General features: G+C 39.8%; 1 protein-coding gene across 2 annotated transcripts in view; it reads right to left on the reverse strand.

Annotated features, from left to right (window-relative positions):
• PRDM5 (PR/SET domain 5) overlaps window positions 1–21,931 on the reverse strand; it is a 138,219-nt gene that overhangs the window by 93,224 nt on the left and 23,064 nt on the right. For both annotated transcript variants that reach the window (XM_078852476.1, XM_078852475.1), the window contains exons 3-7: window positions 18,239–18,361; window positions 8,573–8,765; window positions 7,480–7,654; window positions 5,285–5,377; window positions 4,900–5,021 (exon numbers count right to left, since the gene is read on the reverse strand). In XM_078852476.1, coding sequence (XP_078708602.1) covers window positions 4,900–5,021; window positions 5,285–5,377; window positions 7,480–7,654; window positions 8,573–8,765; window positions 18,239–18,361 — 706 coding nt within the window. The remainder of the gene's footprint in view (window positions 1–4,899; window positions 5,022–5,284; window positions 5,378–7,479; window positions 7,655–8,572; window positions 8,766–18,238; window positions 18,362–21,931) is intronic.

The raw sequence follows: 21,931 nt of genomic DNA on the forward strand, positions 1-21,931 counted from the left end.
CTCTTTCTGTATATTTTACTACTTCTCTTCCCACTTCTCCTGGCTTCAAGTCCTCCTTTATTTCTTATTCTTCTAGTAATTTGTGTGTGTTTGTCATCCTTCTGTTTCATTTTCTCTTCTTATCTCACTTCTAGATCGGTCCTTATGCCTTTTCCCTTCTCCAGTATCTTCTCATACTCTTCCTCTTCACACAAGCCTCTTGTCCCTCTCTTCCCCACCCCTGACAGGGCCTGGACAAAAGTTAAGATCTTTTTCCTGACAGGAACTGCTTCACTCCTGCTGCAGTCTGCTAGCTTCTAAGCTCCAATCAGGAACAGAGAGGACTTCCATCTTTAAAATTCTCCTTTCTTATGGGGCCTATAAAATTATTGACCTTGACAAAATTCTCTCCTCCATTCCAAAAACAGATAACATAATCCTCTTAGGGGACTTTTAACACAAGAGTTGGCCGAAACTCTAACATATGGAGCAGCAGCAGTGGGAAGAAAGGAGTGGGTAAGACCAATTCCAATGGCATCCTTCTACTCAGCAAATGCACAGAGCACGGCCTTGTGATCACAAACACAATCTTCAGACAAAGCAACAAGTAAAAAAACCAACTTGGCAACACCCCCGCTCAAAACAGAGGCACCTCCTAAACTAAGTCATTGTAAGAATGTAGGATCTAAGAGACATCCAAGTTACCGGGACCAGACGATTGCTGGACTCACCACTGTCTGGTGAGGTCAGTCATGTCCCTCAGGATAGCACCAAAACACAGAAAGCAATTCAAATCACACAGATGGCAATACGACATCCAAAAACTTCAATCCTCAGTTCACCAAGAGAACTTCAAAGCACACCTCAGTGAAAAACTGACCACACGCATACCTGGAAACAACAACACGCATACCTGGAAACAACAACACAAGAGTCAAAGAAGACTAGGAAGTCCTAAAATAGACCATCCATGAGGAATACATCGGCCTTGCTACTACCCACTGCCATCAGGACTGGTTAGATGACAAGAACACTGAGATCACAGCCCTCTTGGACCAGAAGAAGAAAGCTTGCTGCGACTGGCAAAACCATCCATTATCCAGTCAGAAGCAGAGCTCTTTCTGTCAGCTTAAAGCTGAAGTACAAAAAAGGATCTGAGAAATCAAAAACAAATGGTGGAAGGACAAAGCAAAAGAAATCCTAGCATTTACTGACAGACATGATATGCAGATTTTTTTTTTTTTTGAGACAAAGACCTTGTACGGATGAAGCTCACATGGCCTCACACCACTGAGATCTGAAGAGGGTAGCACTCTTCTGAAAAGCCATGAATACATCAACAAGCACTGGAAGGAACTCTTCCAAAAGCTTCTAAATCAAGAATCAACTGTGACTGACAACACCACTGACTCCATCCCTCAGCACCCAAACTGGGAAATTCTTGCCAACCCACCAACACCTGAGTAGGTCTGCAAAGCAATTGTGCAAATGAAGAACAATAAAGCCCCAGGTCCTGATGGCATACTAGCTGAAGTACTAAAAGCGCAGGGGGAGAAACACTGACACACAAACTTCATTTTCTGTTTCTCAAAATCTGGTGCACTGAAGAAATCCCTACTGACTTACATAATGCTAACATAGTCACCATTTTCAAAAGGGGAGACAGAGCCAGCTGTGGCAATTACTGAGGTATTTCCCTTCTTTCCAACACTGGAAAGATTCTTGCTAGAATCTGTCTTAATCGCCTGCTCCCTCTTCCAGAGTCCCAATGCAGCTTCAGACCATCACGAGGCACCACCGACATGATTTTCGCAGCCAGGCAGATCCAGGAAAAAATGTCAATAACACCACCAGGAGCTGTATATGGCCTTTATTGATCTGACCAAAGCCTTTGACTCTATCAATCGTGAGATTCCATGGAAATTCATGTCAAAGTTTGGTTTCCCAAGCAAATTTACCACTCAGCCACTTATAACTGTAAGACTCATCCATGACCAGATGACTGCCTCCATCCTGTGTAGTGGCTCTCGCTCTGAGCTCTCTGCATCTGAACTGGCGTAAAACAAGATTGAGTACTGGCACCCATCCTCTTCTCCATTATCCTAGCAGCTCTGAAAACGCTAATCCAAGAACGTGCAGTACAGGGCATTGGCATCCAATATTGGACTGATGGCAACCTTTTCAACCTCTCTTGCCTCCGTGCCAGAACTAAAGTATCATCAAAAACAATAACTGAACTCCAGTAGCAGATGATTCTCTACCATCCAGCTCCCAGTCAATCATCAGACCTAGCAAGGAAGGTCTACACTGATAGAGAAGAACTGGAAAATGTAGAACACTTTGCCTACGTTGGCAGCCACCTCTCACAGAGGGCATACAAAGACATTGATATTCAGCACAGAATCCACTTTTCCAGACTTGATTTTGACAGACTGTCTCGACTGTTGTGTTCAACAACCATGACATCAGAACATACACTAGACTTTTAGTTTATAAACTGGTGGTAATCTCAACTCTATGGGTGAGAGACTTGGGTGATTTACAGAAAACACCTCAAAAACCTGGAATACAGCACTAGCACTTTCTCTGGAAAATTTTCAACATAAAGTGGGAGTATAGATATTGTTTAAGCACTGTATGAAAATATACAATTGTATTCTCTTAAAAATGCTGAAAAGACTTCTAATCTCCAATAAGCCGCAGCCACAGGTAGCTAGAAACTGGAACATTCCATAGCCTGTGGGGACTACATTTAACAAAACATGTCTTAATCCTCGATGTTTCAGTCTGCAGAAGATTGATTAGGATAAAACTAAAGAAGTTAAGCTAGAAAAAAAAAAAGTCTGCATATATCACAGCCATGTACCAAAAACCTGTAGTTAAGAAGGGAAGTCTACAGTGTACTATCATTTTCTAGACCATCTTTCTTACTCCACAGTTCTATTTCAAAGTAAACACTAATACTTCCCACCAGTAGTAGATTACTTTCCCTTGGACATTTTTATCACTTCTGCTTTCCAGTATGGTAGAGCAGCAGAATCAAGGCTCTGCCCACTCCCCACCCACCTAAGCAGGCAGAAAAGTAGCAGCCCCTTGGTGACTGCTCCCCACCATGCCTGAAGTGGTAATGCACAAATGGAAAAGTTTGATACCTCTGCATGACTGTATAAGGCTGGCCCTAATTATGCAATGCCAGTAGAAAATGGAAGGTTCTGCTCTCCCTGAGCAGCTGCTGCCAGCCTACTTCCTTTTTCTTGTACACAGAGAATTTTAACTGCTTAGTGTTCTTTTGATCTCAATCTCTGGCCCTTCTGGCAACAAGCAAGTAGGCATTTCCCACTGGCTAACTCATCCAGTGTTTCTCTTAAGGACCCTGCATATTCTCCCTGTACATATCTCATCTCTGTCATTGTTTCATTTCCTATTTGCTCCTCTCTTTGATTTAACTCCCTGCAGTCAGCCAGAATAATATCAAGCAGATAATCTGAGCACATATAAAATGCATACAAAATAATACAGCTATCTCCCTGGTTCTGCAACATCCAAGGATCGCATTAGCCCTCTTTGCTACAGCATCACACTGGGAGGTCACGTTGAGTGCTAGTCTACGATGACCCCTAATCTTTTAAGAGTCTCTGCTTTCCAGGATACAGTCCCACATTCTGTAGGCATGGCATACATTCTTTGTTTCTTTGGTTTTACATTTTGCTGTATTGCAACAAATTTTGTTCAAATGGGCCCAGCTTACCAAGTGATCCACATTGCTTTGAATGACTGCTCTATTCCCATTGTTATTTACCACTCTGCCAATCTTTAGGTCATCTGCAAGATATATCAGTGATTTCTATGTACTTCTGGATCATTGATTAACATATTCAATAGTGTTGGACCTACTACCGATCCTTGGAGAACCGCAGAAGAAACAACCCCATTCAAAGATGATTCTTCTTTGACAACCCCTTTTCAGATCTGTCAGGTAGTTTTAATCCATTTAAGATGAGCTTTACTGATATTGTATAGTGCTATTTTTGAAATTAAAATGTCATATGGTATTAAGTCAAATGCCTTCAAAATTATAAGTATATATATCTATGAAGTTATCATTTCAAATTTGGTTGATAAAGTTATCAAAAAATGAAATCAGGTTTGTTTTATAAGACCCATTTTCAACTGAAGCATATTGACTGATGTTAATTATATTCTCATCCTTTAGCTCTTTATTAATTGAATCCTGCATCAGTTTTCCATTATTTTGATCAGGATTCATGCTGGGCTAACTGATTTATTAATTAATTACCCAGGTCACCTTGCTAATATTGAGAAGGGCTAGGCATACATTAGCACTCTTCCAATTTTCTGGAATTTCCCTGATATGCCAAGATTTATTAAAAATTAACACCAGGAAGCCAGACATCTCAGCCACCTCTTTTAAGACTCTTGGGTGCAAGTCATATGGGCCTGCTAATTTTAAAACATCTAGCCTAGTAAATGCTAACATATTCTTGAGTTACTAATGGATATAGGAGTAGTTCATTATCCTCATCAGAGATGAGTACATCATCTTCTTTCCTTCCAAATACAGAACAGACATATTATTGGACAATTCTGCCTTTTGTCCATCATTTTTAACAATTTTGCCATCTCCTTCTACTAATGGCCATTTACCATTGTTAGGATTTCTTTTGTTCCTGATATACTTAGTTATATCCACAGCCTTTGGAAGAAGTGGGAAGGTTACATTAATTTTACTCAAATCAAAACATTACAGAAATAGGCTATACAACTAAATGAAAATGTATCAAGAATAGCATTTGAAATGGAATGAAAGATGGTTCTTGCTTTGGTTTGTGAACAAAAAGTGGTCTGTTAGGCAACAGATCAGCAATCCTGTTAAAAATGTCATATTCAATCATTTCTTACCAGTGTGAACATTTTCCTTGTGCTTTTTCAGCGCGTCCTTACTCTTGAACCTCTTCCCGCAGCTATCAGCCTTGCATATGAATCTAGCATCCCCTCTGCATGCCTCTTTGTGCTGCTCATAACTACATTGGATAACCAGCAAAGGAAAAATAATACATGAAGACACAGCTAGAGAACACAGACTCATAGCAAGCACTCTGAGCTTAACACATGCCACGCAGCAGAATTCCAGGGCCACCTCATGCATTACTTACAGCAGGTAGGAATGAAAGTATTTCACTTCTTTCACTGTTAGGATTTCACATAAACTAATAAGCTTGAAAGCAAACATGCAAAGGGAGGCCAGCAATGCTATGACAGCAGTCCAGTAACTCAGACACAAAACCTCGACTCTGAGCTGAAGGACGTATTGCAAACAGAACACTGAAAACTTCTTGAAGTGTCTCCTGGATTGATGTTCTCTGTGCACTGAAGGACGCTAGGGAAAAGATAAAACAAAATATAAGGCAAACAACATTTTGGCGGTAACAGAGAAGATAGGCCCAATCTTGCAAACACACAAGTAACTTTACAAACTCTGAGTTCACTGAGACTACTCACATGCATAAATATGAGAGACAAGGTGGATGAGGTAATATCTTTTACTAAACCAACTTCTGTTAGTGAGAGAGACAAGCTTTCGAGCTTACATGGAGCTCTTCCTCAGATCTGGAAAACATACTCAGAGTGTCACAGCTAAATACAAGCTGAGCAGATTGTTTAGCATAAGTAGTTAATTCATATTTCAAGGGACCATTCAAGGTGAAGTGGCCCATTTACACCCTTCCAATCAAAGAAGGGAAAGAAAGGTGGTGTGAAAGCAGCTTAGGAGTGTTATGGGGGTTGTTATTAGGTTGACTGTTGTAATAAGCCATAAATCTAGTGTCTCTATTCAGTCCATGATTTTTAGGGACTAGCAAAGTTATGAATTTAAGTTTTGAGGCTCATCTTTGGAGGTTCTACTTCATATTTAGCTATGACATGCTGATTACCTTTTCCAGACCTTAAGAAGAGTTCTGTGTAAACGTGAAAGCTTCTCTTTCTCATCAACAGAAGTTGGTCCAATAAAAGATATTACCCATCCACCTTGCCTCTCTAATATCCTAGAACTGACATGGCTAAAGTTTGGGGCCATAGTATAATACGGAAAGGTATTCTCAATTACCAATGCACTTGTCTTTTTCTCCCCAAGTGCTGTTTATATATGTGTGTGTGTGTGTGTATATATATATATATATATAAAAATAATAAGATCCCACAATTGTCAGTTGAATCATTGGGAAGAGCTAAAAGCATGGTTGAGAGCTTTTCTTATTTTGAAAAGTTGTTCAATCAGGTTCAATCATCACCGGGATTCACAGTCTGTTACCATCCCATTTTTAAGTTCTCAGCCATTTTCAGCTTTTTTTACTCTTTGCAAATTACACCAAGACGATAGCACAGGCTTTCACTTAGTTTTTAGATAAATTTAACTAGTCACCTAGCACAAATCAAATGCCAAATTATAGATTAGAAGGACGAAAGTTTATTTTTGCTTGAAAACATTTTGTTCCCTCTACAAAATACTACTACAGAAAAGCACACAGAGCATTTGCTTAGAAGTAAGAGATAATCATTTAAGAGATTAATATGACGTTATCTATGTGAAATCAACAGATCACTTCATTACAGAAACAGTTTAATGCGGCTATGTAATATTATTTTACTCTTTTTCTGATGTGAAACAATTAGATTAAATGGGGTACCCTCTATAACTAAATCTACAATTAAAAAAAAGTGGCACATCCATTTAATTTACAATTTGATTTACTTACAAGCATTGTGTATTAGAAGAAAAACTCAGGATAATATCAATTAGATTAGGAAAGTTTTCATGTAAAGTATACTGTACATGACTTTAAAGGATAAATATACACAATAATGGACAGAACTGAAAGCGATTTGCTTTTAAATCTTGCCTCTTTTTCATGTTTCAATTTATTTTTTGTTCTGCCCACAAAGGTTTAATAAAATCAACATGAATTGGTTTTTATTCATCTTTCTTTGTCCTTTTACAACTTCATCTCCCTACTTCAAAGTTTTATTCTAATTCCACAATGTCACCCGCTGGAGATAGCAGAGATGCCATCTGTTTCCATGAGGCTCCTTGATAAAATAGTCAACTGATGTAGACCAAAGTTCCAGCATAGCAAAACAGTTCTGATATGCAATACAATACATGAATTACACAGCCTTTTTTCCTCCCATGAAAGCCTTCCTAAAGGCACCAATTATTTAAATATTAATGGCACTAGTGATTCAAACTAAAGCACTGTATGAAATACAGCAAGTCAATATATTCAAAAATTAATGTACTGGGCAAAGTATGAAAGGCTAATTCAATTACTAAAGGCAATGAAATTTACTGCAACTCCAGCCTCTTAAATCACACCACCATTGGAAAAGAGGCATGAAAGCTGCAGGCAACAGAAACTGTAGTTAACTAAGCTTACTGATTGGTTTAAAGGGTTATTTATAGAAAGCACTCTTGTGTGTACGCACTGTCTTTGTAAGGCTTGTTTAACTGGGAATTTCTTTCCACAGTTCCTGCACTTAAATTCCTTTTCCTCACTAGGTTTTTGGTGCAGCGTCTGAAGATGTTCAGCTAGGATCTCCTGGCTGGCAAAACTGGATTCACAATTTGGACATGTGTGGTCCTCTTTGCAGCTGAGAGAATCTACACAGTTGGGGGGAGAGAAAAAAACAAACATTAGTAGAGGTATAGTTTCTAGCCAATTATATTTCTGATTACTTTAAAAGTGAGGTCCTACTCTGGGGAGACGGATAGCTCAGTGGTTTGAGCATTGGCCTGCTAAACCCAGGGTTGTGAGTTCAATCCTGGAGAGGGCCATTTAGGGATCTGGGGCAAAAATTGGGGATTGGTCCTGCTTTGAGCAGGGGGTTGGACTAGATAACCCCCTGCGGGGTCCCTTCCAACCCTGATAGTCTATGATTCTATAAAAAGGGACTATGTAAAATGGTCTCTTGGGATTCACCAAGCACAGTGGGTCCACTGTTTCTCAAAGGATTATCCATACCAAATCCCAGGACAAGTAGGGTTACCTTTGCTAAATTCCAACACTGCAAACAAACTGGATTCTTTCCTTCTTGGTACATCATCATATCAATCAATGGTCTGCAGGCCAAATTTGGCCTTCAGTTATGCCTATGCAACCTCATTCCTTTCAGTATGGTTGTGCAGATTACTGAAATTTGCTGATGCTCCACAATAAAGAACAGAATCCAGCTCACTCTCCCTCTGCTATGTTGCCTTTACTAACAGGGAGTAAAAAGTAATATAAAGGTCGAGCCCCACTTCATCGATGCTCTACACACTTTTGGCATTTGCAGCAGCGAATCATTCTGCTCTAATAGCTTTACAACCATTTCACATTCTCTTTCAATGGAGGTAGTAAATGACTCCGCAAGCACAAGGGAGCTGAGGACAGGGCCCTCGGTTTTGCCACACAAATGAGTAAAATATGTGTACAGACATCTTCAATTTCTCACTAGTCGGAAGTTTTAGTTTCCTTGTTTTGATATTGTTTTTAACATAAAAAAGCTACTTTAGTTCTCACACATGTCTCATATGTACCTTTCTCACCAGCTTGTTGTGGTTCTTTATTGCTGTTGTTACTATTATTATTATTGTCCTCATCTTCTTGGTTAAGGATCACTTCCTCCTCCTCCTCCTCTGCTTCTTCCATATCACTATCAAGGTAGCCAATCAGCAGCTCTGTATCTGTTTCAATATCTTCAACAGCCAGATAGAAAATGTTTTCACCTTCCTATTGCAATGAGTAAATAGAAGCCATGAATCACCATGACCGAAAAATAAAACCTTAGAGCCAGGTCCTGAATCCTACTGGCACAAAGCCAGCTTAAATAGCTACTGGAGGATTCAGGTGACACAGTCAATTCTTCAAGTGGCACCAGCTGGCATAGCCCTTCTCAGCTTTCTCTCCTGATGTAGAGCATGTGGATGGAGGGTCCTTGCACTTGGGTGAGGCTTGGATGCTGGAACATCCTCTGAGGATGATCTATAACCTCTGCTAAGGGATAGGCTTACGATAAGGGTGAGTAAAGGTGATATACCTTTGCCCTCCTCTACCATCATCCTCAGCATACCAAGAACTTTAGGGCTGGAAAGTAAAGCACTCAAAAATTAGGAAGTGTTAGAATGAAAGTAGCCTGTGCAACCCGAGCTATGTAGCTTTTGTGTGTCTGTATGCATTATAATAACAGCCTTCACTTACATGGTTACATAGTGCTTTTTTCCACAGGACCCCAGCCTCCTTATTGAATAGGCTTTCTACTCTGATCATAAGCTTAAACTATAGAATTACAACAGACACATTTAATACACACTTTCACACACTAATTTTAAAGTCAAATACTCAGCTGGTGTAAATTACTGTTGCTATGCCGATTCATACTAACTGAAGTTCTAGCCCAGATACTGTACCTGGTTTAAAAAATTAAAAGCCCTAAAAATACTCTGTCTCACAATGTTTACTTAACCAAAGCTTAGATAGATAGATAGATAATATATAGCCACTTAACAAAAGCAGCTGTCTCCTCATAAGCTGATTTACTAGGCTGCCTTTTCTGCTGTACATAAGCCAAGTGCTTTGGGTGCTACTCAAGGCAACTAAAGGAGAATCATGTTTACTTAATGAAGACTTCCAAGTGTTGTCATAAATCTTAATGCTTATCTGATTAACATCCAGTAAAATTAATTGAACCTTCTGTACAGTATATCTAGATTGTAGGAAGCATCATAACACAAGGACAAGATAATGCTTTTTAATTTTGTAATATGCTAAGATTAATTTAAACTGTCAACAGGAATACAGTATTTCTAATACTTCAGAAGGTCTGTAATATATTTAAAAAGTAATTTTCATACAACAGTGAAAACTATTTAATTCAATAAACTAGATGGAAGCAGCAGTCTTCAAGGACCAGCGTCATTTTTTGCCCTTATATGAGTGATGGCATTTGAAAAGAAATCTAATTACACATTTTTTTTTCAAGATCTGTATTTCAAAGTGCAATCTAGATAGCTATCCATTTACCATCCTAACTCTTGCCTACATCTAGGAGGGTGCTGGTTTTTATATGACACTGTCATGTGCCTCAGAGAACTTTAATTTACTACAATGTAAATTAAGAAAAAATTATCTTCTGTAGCTTTGATCTGAAGTAAGGTAAAAAGGGCTCTCTCCACTCATTGTCAGCAAAGACAGGCTGCAAAGACAGGCAGATGCTGTCTTTATAGCATTGTCCAGCACAGCACATTCTAAAAGCAAGGCAATTTTCTACATGTAGGGGAAATGTACCCGCTGTTTCTTATAGGGGAAAGTATACCACTGGAAAACAAAAAGAAAAAAAACCACCCACAAACAAAGTAAAATATATGATTTGCTCACACACCAAGCATCTAACACACTCATATGAAGGGTCTGGTATTATGCCTTTAAAGATTGTATTCCCACTTAAGTTTACTAAACGTACAAATACTGTGGACTACAAGACATATTTTAAACTTCACCATTCAATTGCAGTAACTTCCTCCATCTTTTGCTTGTTGCCTGTTTAGGCTGAAAATTCTTCAGGGCAGGGGTTCCGGACCAGATTTTTAAAGAATGTAGGCACCTAATGATGCAAATAGGTGGCAAATGGGAAACTCAAAACCACCCAAATGCGTAACTCCCATTGAAATCAACCATTAGGTACCTACATGGTTTTGAAAATCCTACTAGACATCTGCATCTTTAGTCTCCTAAACACCTTTGAAATGTTGGCCTTTTATCTTCTTATCTATCTACCACTCTATGTGCGAGACAAATAATTATTAGTACAAGTAACAATACATATTATGGGGACTTATTCCGCAGCTGCTCCACATACAGAATTTCCTTGGAGGTCAAGGGTGTAGTAGGAAAAGAGACTGAAAAATAAGTCCTTGTTTCAAAGGGCTGCCCTGGTATGAGGCAGGACCTGCTCACACAATCTGGCAAGAACAGGGCTGATATTGCAGAAATACACATTCCTAAAAAGTGCCAGTCACAAAGTACTCACACAAACACATCACAATATCAAGTGGTACCACAATATCCCGATATCAAGGATGGTACAAAAACATTCCCCAAGGATAACAGGAACACAATGACCCCTCCTAAAAGATAAGGTCAGGATGACAATATGTAATAAAAATGTTTTAAACAAACCAACATGTACAACAAGGTAATGGGTGATAATTAGCCATATCAGGAGGCAGTAACGATGTCAGAGGGGCAATACTAACTTGTTTGTATTGGGGTATAAAAAGTATCTCGAGAAACGTATTTTTGTCTGGCCTAGAAAAAATGAAAAGTCCCGCCATGCACTAAGCTGGTCCACTGTTATGGGCATACACGTATTAGTCGTCCGGTAAAGTCTGCAGGATACTAGTACCATGCTTCGTCAACAATAAACGTGGCTGGGTGCCTTCGACCCTTAACAAATCTTGTGGCCATCACGCCGTTCGTTCAAGGTCTGCTGTGCCAGCTTTCTGTGCAGGGCAGGAGCGGCACATAGAGGAAACACACACACAGCGCCAAACATCTATCAACATCGAAGGACACTGGTGACCCACGACTGCTGATCTGGTAAGTAACCGAGCTGTCCTCTGTACACTTTAAAAATGGACCACACTTTTGGAGCTATCACCTAGTTTAAGATATTGCTATGTGACCGTCATGATGCATGGCCTCCTCTACCCAGGATGGGAGCCGTGGTGCATCTGGGAAGTGTAGTACAACAAGGAAGCCTGGCCCATAGATAAGATTGGGAGCACAAGGAACCCCAACTCCCAGCAGGCACCACAATGGCATTTCTGAATCAAACTAATTCAGTTTTTGTTCAAAATATTTTGGGTTTTGATTTTTTTACTCTAAATTTTCTGTGGAAATTAATATCCATTTTCCAACTTGCTCTATACATCACTCTCTTCTCTCTCAGGTAGGTTCTCTCCCATAGCATTCTAACAGGCAGTCTACACCCACTCCGTGTGGAACTCTGTCCCCCTCTAGCGATAGCTAGGACACCTGTAGAGGTTGCTGAACTTGCTAGAGCCTTGGCTAACCAAGGTCTTTTACCCAGGCACAGAGGTTCATGCTTTAAGACCCAGAAGTCCCAGGCTTCATCTACACTGCTGATGACCATGCAAGGTGCCATGCTTCATCTTCTCAGATACACTATTTGCCTGTAGATTTCTGGGTGGCTGGTTTGAAGTCCCTCTTCTCTACCCATCTTTAGAATCCCTCACTTATAATTGCACCCACTCTTTAACGTCATATCCATGTGCACATCAGGCATTCTTAACATGGATTTGGTGAGATTATGCTGCTTTTTGCAGTCATATATTTCTAAGTAAGTTGACCAACATTCCAATAATAAAGCAAATATTAATGCTCATGCCAGTCTCTATTCCCAGGGCTTGCCATGGGAGATCTGACCTACTTTTTCCTCCTTGAAAGAAGAGAGCATGTAATTTTTATTTTTTATTTTTTTTAAACAAAAAAACACAGATGAGGCAAAGTCATGAAGATTAGCTCTGACTTTGGGTCTAAAGCCAAACTCCCCTCAAAGTTCAGGGATGTTTGGATTTGCTGTTCCAGTTTGGATTAATCTCTGATTAAAAGATTTTATTATTTAATTTAAGAAAGGCTGACTTACTAAGACATAAAAAGTACAGGGACGCTGGAACACATATATGGACTTCAAACCTAAAACATTCACTGCCACAGGAAACCGTCAAAAATCAACAATTTAACAAGCCTGAAACGGAATTAGATCTTCACGAGTTCAAACCTGCAAGGTGCTGAGCATCTCCTGGAAGTGCTGAGTGCCCCAGTTCCCATTCAAGTCAATGGACATTACAGGAGCTCAGCACAATGGCACCTCCAGGAGATACTCAGGATCTTGCAAGATTGAGCCTTTTAGGTTGGATCCAGTCCCTACTGAAATTAATGGAAAGACTCCCACCGACATCAGAAGCAGTTATATAAAGCCTTATATGAACTGGAACCACGTTCGAAGCTAGAGAAGGGAAGATCAGGTCACCTTGATTCTTTGGCTGCCAAAATGTGTTACAGTTTATCAAAGATTTGGCTCCCAAGAAGCCAAGACAATACATGAGAGACTTGGGCTCTAATCTATCAAAGAACTTCAACATAGGACTATCCTTAAGCACAAGAGAAGTCCCATTTACTTCACTGAGATTGCCCACGTTCTTAGTTACACATATGCCTAAGCGTTCTTGTGCAACAGGGCTTTAATTCCAAATGGTAAATGTCACCATCTCCCCCCAACTCCCATAACTGACCAAGAGCGTCACCATTAAAAAGTCAGGTTTCAGAGTAGCAGCCGTGTGAGTCTGTATTCGCAAAAAGAAAAGGAGGACTTGTGGCACCTTAGAGACTAACCAATTTATCAGCATTTATCATAAAGTACCAACCAGATGGCAACAGTTTTTCCAAACAGTTGAGAGGAAATTACTGTGGTCACTATAGTATTGATTGCAAAAGGTTTTTGTTTTGTTTTTTTAATTTCTACCTTGTAACACTGTACCTCAGCAAACAAAACTATTAACCAGTAGCTAGACTGACCAACAAATAACCACCTACAGGCTTTTGAAAGCCATAGAGTAATAAAAATTTGGGGCCTGATTCTCATTTACACTAAGGCTCCCTTTGCATCACTCTGGCAGTAAAAAGGGGTCTTAAAGTCGACATAAGTTAAATTGATAATCACCTTAAGACTTCTCTAATAGCCACAGTGCTGCTAAGTGGCTTTACCGTTTCTCAGGCACATACTCATCAAATTTAACCCAAACTCCTATTGATATCAGACTACAGTGATAATGCAGCTATAGTCTGCAAAACCTGTGGGAGAAAAATAGCCACTTCACTCTTCCAAAGCTGCCCATTTTGTTTGCTCATTTTTGTAAGTAACAGAATATCTGAAAAGCACTAAACATGCTGTGTACTTAACAACTTGATAAATGTGTATGACCTTGGAATTAAATAATTGCATCTTTTTCCTAAAAAAAATAATAAAGAAAGCATCAAGCAGCCATTTTAATTCAGTCCTCTGAGCATCCAGAGTGTTAACACTATGTTCATTTTACTACTTTTATTGCATAACAAGTTAATCTTGCCTTTGTAGTTAAGACACTAGTAGATTTCAGACTTTCACAAAACTGTCCTGTAATATGTAAATTTATTAAGCAGCTTATCAGTTTGTCCTTGCTTTCCTTGTGTTCTCCCCCCACCCCCCTGGCTTCACTCTTGCCTGTTAGACTGAGATAGTCCAGTTGCACTATATTTATTACAGTGTTGACTGATTCTCAAATACTAATCTTCCAGTATTACATTTGTTAAGTATGACTTTAAACCACTCTACTGCTTCACAGTAAATACCTCCTTTCACATTAACCTTTGCCATTTCATTATTATAACTCATAGTTTGCTGAGTTAGTCCAGACCACCGCAATGTCTGGTTGTTAATGAACAAAGTACCTGAATTTAAAGCTCTGGTTGTCTAGGATTCTATTTATAACATAGTTTTGACATTAACAACCAAGTGGCTTTTGCTGCACAGTAGTCTACAGCAGAGATCGTTTCACAAAATGACAATTGGCAAAACAGATAAATATATGTGCACAGCATTAAGAATATTGAAAATACAATACTTTCCCAGACCAATTTGGTTTTAAAGAGCTGCTATAAGATATTTAATAGCAGCCCTTTGCTTTTGATCATGACAAACACAATGGACTGTTTAGATTTCACAGGTCACATGTGTGTGTCAGTTGCAAGGCATGGCCTAGATTTCAGCTCACAGCATCAGATGTCACTGTTGACGACACTGATGAAGATTTGCCCAGATAAATGGAATCCACGTGTAATGACTCCATAGCTGTATACTAACAGAGGTGAAAAGTTGGAACTCAATTGTCTACTGAGATTTTTCTGTGTTGAATTTTTCCTCTTTGGGTTCAGGGTAATGGAACAGACCACACTTCCTCTATCACAAGCTCATTTAATGGAATAAGTGAGAAAAGCCTCCCACAATTCAATTCAGATTTGTAGAGTACACAGAAATGAAAATTGGTATATCCAGAAGTAAACCCCAACCTTTCAGTCTGTTCCTAGTGCTCGCATGCCAGTATTAGTTATGAAACAACTATTTAGAAATATTTTCTGGTTGTTGGACTCAAAGGAGTAAGTATCTAAGCATCCTGTTTTATTACAGAATCTTAAACTCCAGCAATACCAGGAACAGATTTTACCTGAGCTATCAAATCAGGTACGTTGCACAACCAGCTTACTTCAAAAAAATGGATCTTCAGCCCAGTAAGCTCCCTTTATATGGCCAAAAGGAAGCACACTGTACAAATCTTAAAACCTAGACATCAGTGCTCTTAAGCGTGATCCTTCAACAGAATCATCTCAGGATGAGTTATTCTTCTGAACATATTCCAGTCCACTCAGTGATGTGGTTCATTTTATTTGTGTGTGGGGGACATATACACACTTCATCCCCTTTTAAATCCAAGACCATGAACTGCTCAACAAACACTGAATTGACTGACAGGCTTATTCTGACACCCTTATGTTGAGTAGGGCCTTATATGATACTACTCTGCAATAATTATGGTGGCAGAATCTGGTTCTGTGGTTTTTCCACAGTCTAGATCGAGAAGTTCCACCTAGATTCTATGATAATTGAAAAGACAAGCTTTGTCAGTGAAGAGAGATGCAATTTAGCATCTGTTTGGGTTTCTGGTCATTTGTGTGGGGAATTTGTAATGGACTTCAAAAAAAGGTACTGTAAAGTACCCTTTGCAATCAACGTTAGGATAAGCTTGTAGCAATGATGATACCAAGAGAGCATTCTGTCTTAAGCCATCTTTGCTCTCTAATTACCAGTATTCTTATATTTTATAGCTCATCGTAAGTACCAGTAACAAATCTTTATTCCTAACTCTATGGTTTGAGGTGATGAAAATCATCATTAGAGCATTTACCCACAGCACAATCTGAAAACTGAACAATGGGTTAGAGAGACAAAATTAAAATCCAGTAGTAGCTTTACAATCCCAACAAACTCCACAAGAACCCCTCCTTTTCATACAATAAAATGTCTTGAGAGGTTAACCTTATGGGAACTCCTACGTTTCATGAGGGTAATTACAATGTGCCAGTTAGAACAAGAGGTCTGGAACCCCATCTGAATTTAAATATTCCATTTTCTCTTGTTAATTAGAAAATTAGCCCTGTACTCTATGTAATTATGATGGCATATTCCACTTTATTCAATTGAACCATTAAGATTAGGATTCTCTTGTGTTTGATACAGATAATCTGTATTATGAATGATTTTAATGTTTTAATTGTTTTACTGCTTTTTCAGCAATGTAACTGAATTAGTAATTAGTAGCAGCAGCAGCAGCTAAGTAACTGGAGTTAATGATATCAAAGTTGAAATCACTTTGATGATGTAAATTAAGAAATGTCCGATTTGCAATGATTGCAAAACATGGCTTAACAGAGTATCATTGCAGTATCTTTATGAAGGCTGCCACAGTTCAGGGCAACTACACCTGTATTTACCCTCAGTGGTTCAGCAAGGGCACCCACTCTCAGGTTTCCAATTCCCTGACCATTGCCTTTCTGAGTGGAGACCCACATCTCTCCCTCTTCTGACAGGGGTGCTTCCAGGCTGCACAGTTCCCTGCCTTCACTGTGTATTTCCCAGCACAAACAGGTTGCCCCAGGACACCTGCTTGCTCTTTATTTAGAGATGGATAACAACTGTAGCTGCCACAAGTACAACACAGACTTCCTATGCAAGCCCACTTTATTCTTAAGCTTAAAAGCACTACAGAAAAAACATATTAAAAACAATAAACCTTCACACGTGCTAATAAACTTACCAGAATTAACCTTAACCCTAACATGAATTCTGGCAGGCTCAGTCCTTCCAACTGTACCCTAAGATCAGGGCTCTCTGTGGACTAGGGGCCCTGTCCATTTACTGGACCAGGAAGAAAGCCCTGAGCCAGTTTAAAAACCAGGCCACTCAACCAAAAACCTTCTTTGTCAGTGGGTCCCTGGAGAATCCAGTTTGAACTAGTAGATGCATACCTTTCCTAGGGGTGGCTTCTATGGAGATATAACAACATGAGTGAATTTGCCTAATGTCCCCCTGCTGTTCTCCCATTTACCCTTACCATGGAAATACATACAATTGTACAATAACACATACACAATTACATTTTTAGTACAATGAACTCCAAAGACTAATTCAATATGGTTTAACTTAATTCAATAAAGTCCATTCAGGATATTGCAGGAAATTGTCAGTCTGTCACAAAGGCTATACAGGGAGATGTTGTATTTAGCTTTAATAATAAATAAGGGTTCCATTACTAGAGCCATTCCACAAACAGAACTCCCATTGATCCAGTGCCTGGAGTAACTACAGAAACTGGCCCAAAATTTGCATAACAGTAAAAACATCAGACTACCAAAACATTTCCATATTAAAAGGCGTATGGGTTGGTTTTTGTTAATTACACCGAATGTCAGAGCTTTGGCATCCTATATATTAAAGAAGGCTCCAATGCTGCAAAGACTCATGTATTTAACTTTATGCACTGAAAGTAGTCCCTCTGACTACTCACACTGTGTAAAGTTAAGCACATATATGAAGTGCAGTACTGGGGCATTACGTTATAACAAATCAGTAAAACATATGGGATTTTTAGTATATCATTACTGATGATGCCCAAAGACCTATAAGGCAACTTGAAAATACAAGCGCTCAATTTACCTGTCATTATTTCCTATACCTCTGTCATGTCCACTCTGTCTCCTCACAAACTTAAACACCCCCAATCTTTTCAATATTTCCTTCTGTGGGGGTCTTTCCATGCCTCTCACCATTCTTGTCACCCATCTTTCAACTCCTTCCATTTCTGCCTGGTTTTGGTACAGAGTGACCAAAACGAAAGCCAGTATTCAAGGTGAGGGTATACAGTTTGCAAATGGTATAATACTTTCAGTATTATTTTCTATTCAGTTGTTTATACAACCTAACACTTTCTTAGGATGTTTTGTTTGTGTAGCTGGTTTATTTAAACGTTGTATAATGCAGCCAGCTCAATTAAAATAACATGAAGTGAATGGTAAGAATTCAACAAATTTACCTGGATTGCAGCCAGGTTCTTTTGTTCCTGCGATGGTGCCTCATGGACAAAACGCAGCCAGTTAGAATATCGTGGATTGCTGGCATCCAGAACATAAAGGACCTCGCCTTTACTCCCTCGAACCTGAAATATTAAAAACCATTGAACAAAATGAACACCAGAAAAACAGTATCTCAGAGAAAGGGGAAAGATTAAATCTTATCTAAAGTGCTGGATTAATTTTCGTTGTATGTTTTAAACACAAGCACAAAGACGTTTAAAGTATCCAGTCCACCTGGTGTTTGGCAAGTGAATCCTGCTTTCAGCACATATGCTCAGATATTGGTGAACATTTTTTTACCTTCAGGCACACGATGCATTATCTGCTTATGAGATCTTGCAGCGTATGTAGTACTCAGAACTCCAACAACTGTGTCAGCTTCTTCCACTATGTTTACTCTCTCTGTTCTCAATCTCTTCCTTACTGAACTCCACGTCTGTTTCCTGACTGACACCTGTGCCTCCATCACCCATCAGCTTCTCTCTCTGACTCTCCTCAAACACACTTCCTTCTATTCCTTCTTTGCTTAGGATCTTACCAAATATTTCAAAAACAAAAATGATACAATCAAGAGGGCACTTTCCTCTTCCTCCCTTGATACTCCATCCTCCTCTTCTCCCACTCCACCTTCGTTCACCTCCTTCACCTAAGTTCCCTCTAAGTTGCGTGGCCACACAGCAGCCTATTAAGTGCCATGCAGGTACTTATGGCTGCAGCAGAGAGACAGACGTCTCCCCCAGCCCCAGACCTGCCGCAGCCAGGGGAGAGGTGCCTATCTCACGGCCCCGGCCCTGGAGCTCCCTAGGTGGGGACAGGCGCCTCTCACCCCAGGTGCTGCTGCGGGGAAGGAGGGAGTCCTCTCTTCCTGCCATAGCCCCAGGGCAGCCTGCACCTCAAAACCCTCATCCCCAGCCCCACCCCAGAGCCCAAATCCTAACCCTCTGCCCCAGCCCACACTCTGAACCCCTCAGCCTCATCCCCACCACATAATTTTTATTATGTATACCAATATGGAGGTGATGTGTAACAAAATTCATTCCACACATGTGTGGGGAAAATTAGAGGGAACACTGTCCCTCACATATTTCTGATGCCAACATTTCATGCCTACTGTCTCTTAGCTTTTTGGCCTCCCTCCTGTCTCTTGTCCCACTCATTCCTTCTCTCATCTCCTCCCTACCAATTTATTTTATGCCTGCTTGCCTCCCTCTGGCTCCTTCCCATCTACTTACAAAATACACATTGTCTATCCTGATTTTTCCCCCTAATCTAATCTACCCTACCCCATCTCCCTCCTCCCCTTATTCTCCAAGACATCTGAGCAGACTTCCTCCTCTAACTCATTTTTTCATCCCCTCTGATGTAGCTTCCAGCCTTTCTATTCCACGGACACTTACCTCACCGAGGCCATCAATATCTTTTTTCTAGAGAATCTAAAGGAACATATCACTGTTCTCATCTCCCTTCACTGGTGAGATCCCTTCAGCACAAATGATCTCATTCTCCTCCTCCCTGAGCTTTTGTTCCTCCTATTGCCATATTGTTCTTCCCTTAGTAGCTCTTCATCCTGCCCTCTTCCCATAGTTGCTATCACTCTAGATCCCTTGCTGTTCTCCCATTACATTCTCTCTCTAGGTAATCCTATCCTGCCCATAGCATCACAAATCAACCTCTCTAGCTCTATCCTGTTTTGCATCTCCAAATACTTCCCATCTTTGAGCTGAAGCCTTCTGTCCCCCTGAATCTCATCTCTCCCACCAACGTATCAAATGCCTTTCATAAAGTCATATTCTTCTTGTAACACATCCCTCATCAAATCCTCCAATTGTATTTTTGTCTTCTATCATTTCCAGGGCCTTTTCCTCAGTCAAGGCCCATGTACAAACATACTTTGCATCTCCTCTTAGTCCCTTTACTTCCTTACGCTTTGTTTTCTATACTATTCTTGACAGAAAGTATAAATATGTGGCCCCAATGCTCACATTCAATCTTAAATTATACCTGGCTGAACTTTCACCTGAGCAGTGGAGGATATGATAAAAATCAAATTAATGTAGTATGCAGGGGAAAGGCTGTAAGTTATTTAATTAGAGTGTGAAGGAAATGAGTCTTTCAATAAGTGAAGGGGCTACTTCAAAAGATTGCACTGTATCATGAAAGGTACATTTTACCCGCACACATGCAACTGATGAATGAGTGATCGTCACACTCATTCCACCTTAAAATGCCAGTGATGGGAAAAATCAACCTCTCTACCAAGGTTTATTGATCTGTAATCATCCCATCTTGTTTGATTTCCTCAGATCAGGCCTGGTCAGTATATGGATGGGAGAAACACACAGAAGGTATAGTGCATGAAATGTTCTTATCCTACAAAACCAAGCGCTATTAGAGATCACTAAAGATTCCATAGCATTTTTTTCCCCATAAGCATACCTTGTGTTCTGTCCACATTCCAACTCAGGTTGGCAGAATGCAAATACCTATGTTTCCACCTGTAGTTTCAACTGGCTACATTATTCTTCACTCCCCATTCTAAAAACACATCTGGGGGGTTTGGTGACAAAATAGGTCTGCTTGGATTAAGAATATAGATGGAATTTACATAATCAAACTTTACAGGAAAGCTCTGTATTTCCACAATAGCACAAGTTTATGTTGTACTCACAGCCTAGAAAGACCTAAAAGCCATAAGTGAGCACCACAATAGTTACGTTGCTATGCCCACACTGTTCTAAATATGTAAGCTACAGAACACAATCTCTGTATGAAAATGTTTAACAGCACAGATTTACATCTTTGAGCAATTAAAGACAAACTAATGGCTTTGGGATTTGGCAATAACTACCAAAAGTGGGAGTGAGGAAGGCCCACCAAGCTGGCCCTAGAAAGGTTTTCATCAGATCTTGACTTACGTTGCAAAAGAGAAACAATCAAGTTCCTACTATAAAAGCCATATGTTCTTCTACCTTCCTTTTAATCTGTTTTTTTCATTTGCTTAATCCTCAAATTATATTGGAAGAATTTATACTCATCTCAGTTTTACAATCATCTCAGTTGGGCACTCTCAGTGCCTGCCAACGCGTGAAGAGATGGCGAATGTGCATCAAGGATTTAACACATAAGGAAACTATTGACCAAAATAATCACATAAAACCCTTGAAGACATGTTAGATTTTCTATTGCTTTTTTTCACCTCATAAAGACATAACGGTGCATTAAATATACAGATGTGAAACACACGAAAAGTCAAGAAAAATATATTCAAAACATTGTATGTTACACTGGACCGGATAAGTGACATTTACGGACGCCCTGTTCCCACTGATGAGCCAGCGGGGGCTCATATGAGCCCTTTCTTAACAGACCTAGCCTCTGAGCCCCATGAAAGAAAACAACTTTTATTTATAAAAGAATGCCTCCTTGCAAAGACAGTCCTAAAACTGTAAACTAATGCAAATCAATCACAAGGAACAAAGAGCTGGACTCCAGTTCTACAGTTTGAGGCATGGGGAACCTAAATGCAGACGCTGTAGATGTCAGTAATTAAGTTTGGGGTATACCTCCAAGAATCATTTCACGAAAATCCTTCGGCTGGCCCCCATGCCTCGTGGTGTGATCATGGAGCACAGGAGTAAGTTACGTTTGGGGGA

This window comes from Lepidochelys kempii, chromosome 4, assembly GCF_965140285.1.
Source record: "Lepidochelys kempii isolate rLepKem1 chromosome 4, rLepKem1.hap1, whole genome shotgun sequence".
Taxonomy (NCBI): domain Eukaryota; kingdom Metazoa; phylum Chordata; order Testudines; family Cheloniidae; genus Lepidochelys; species Lepidochelys kempii.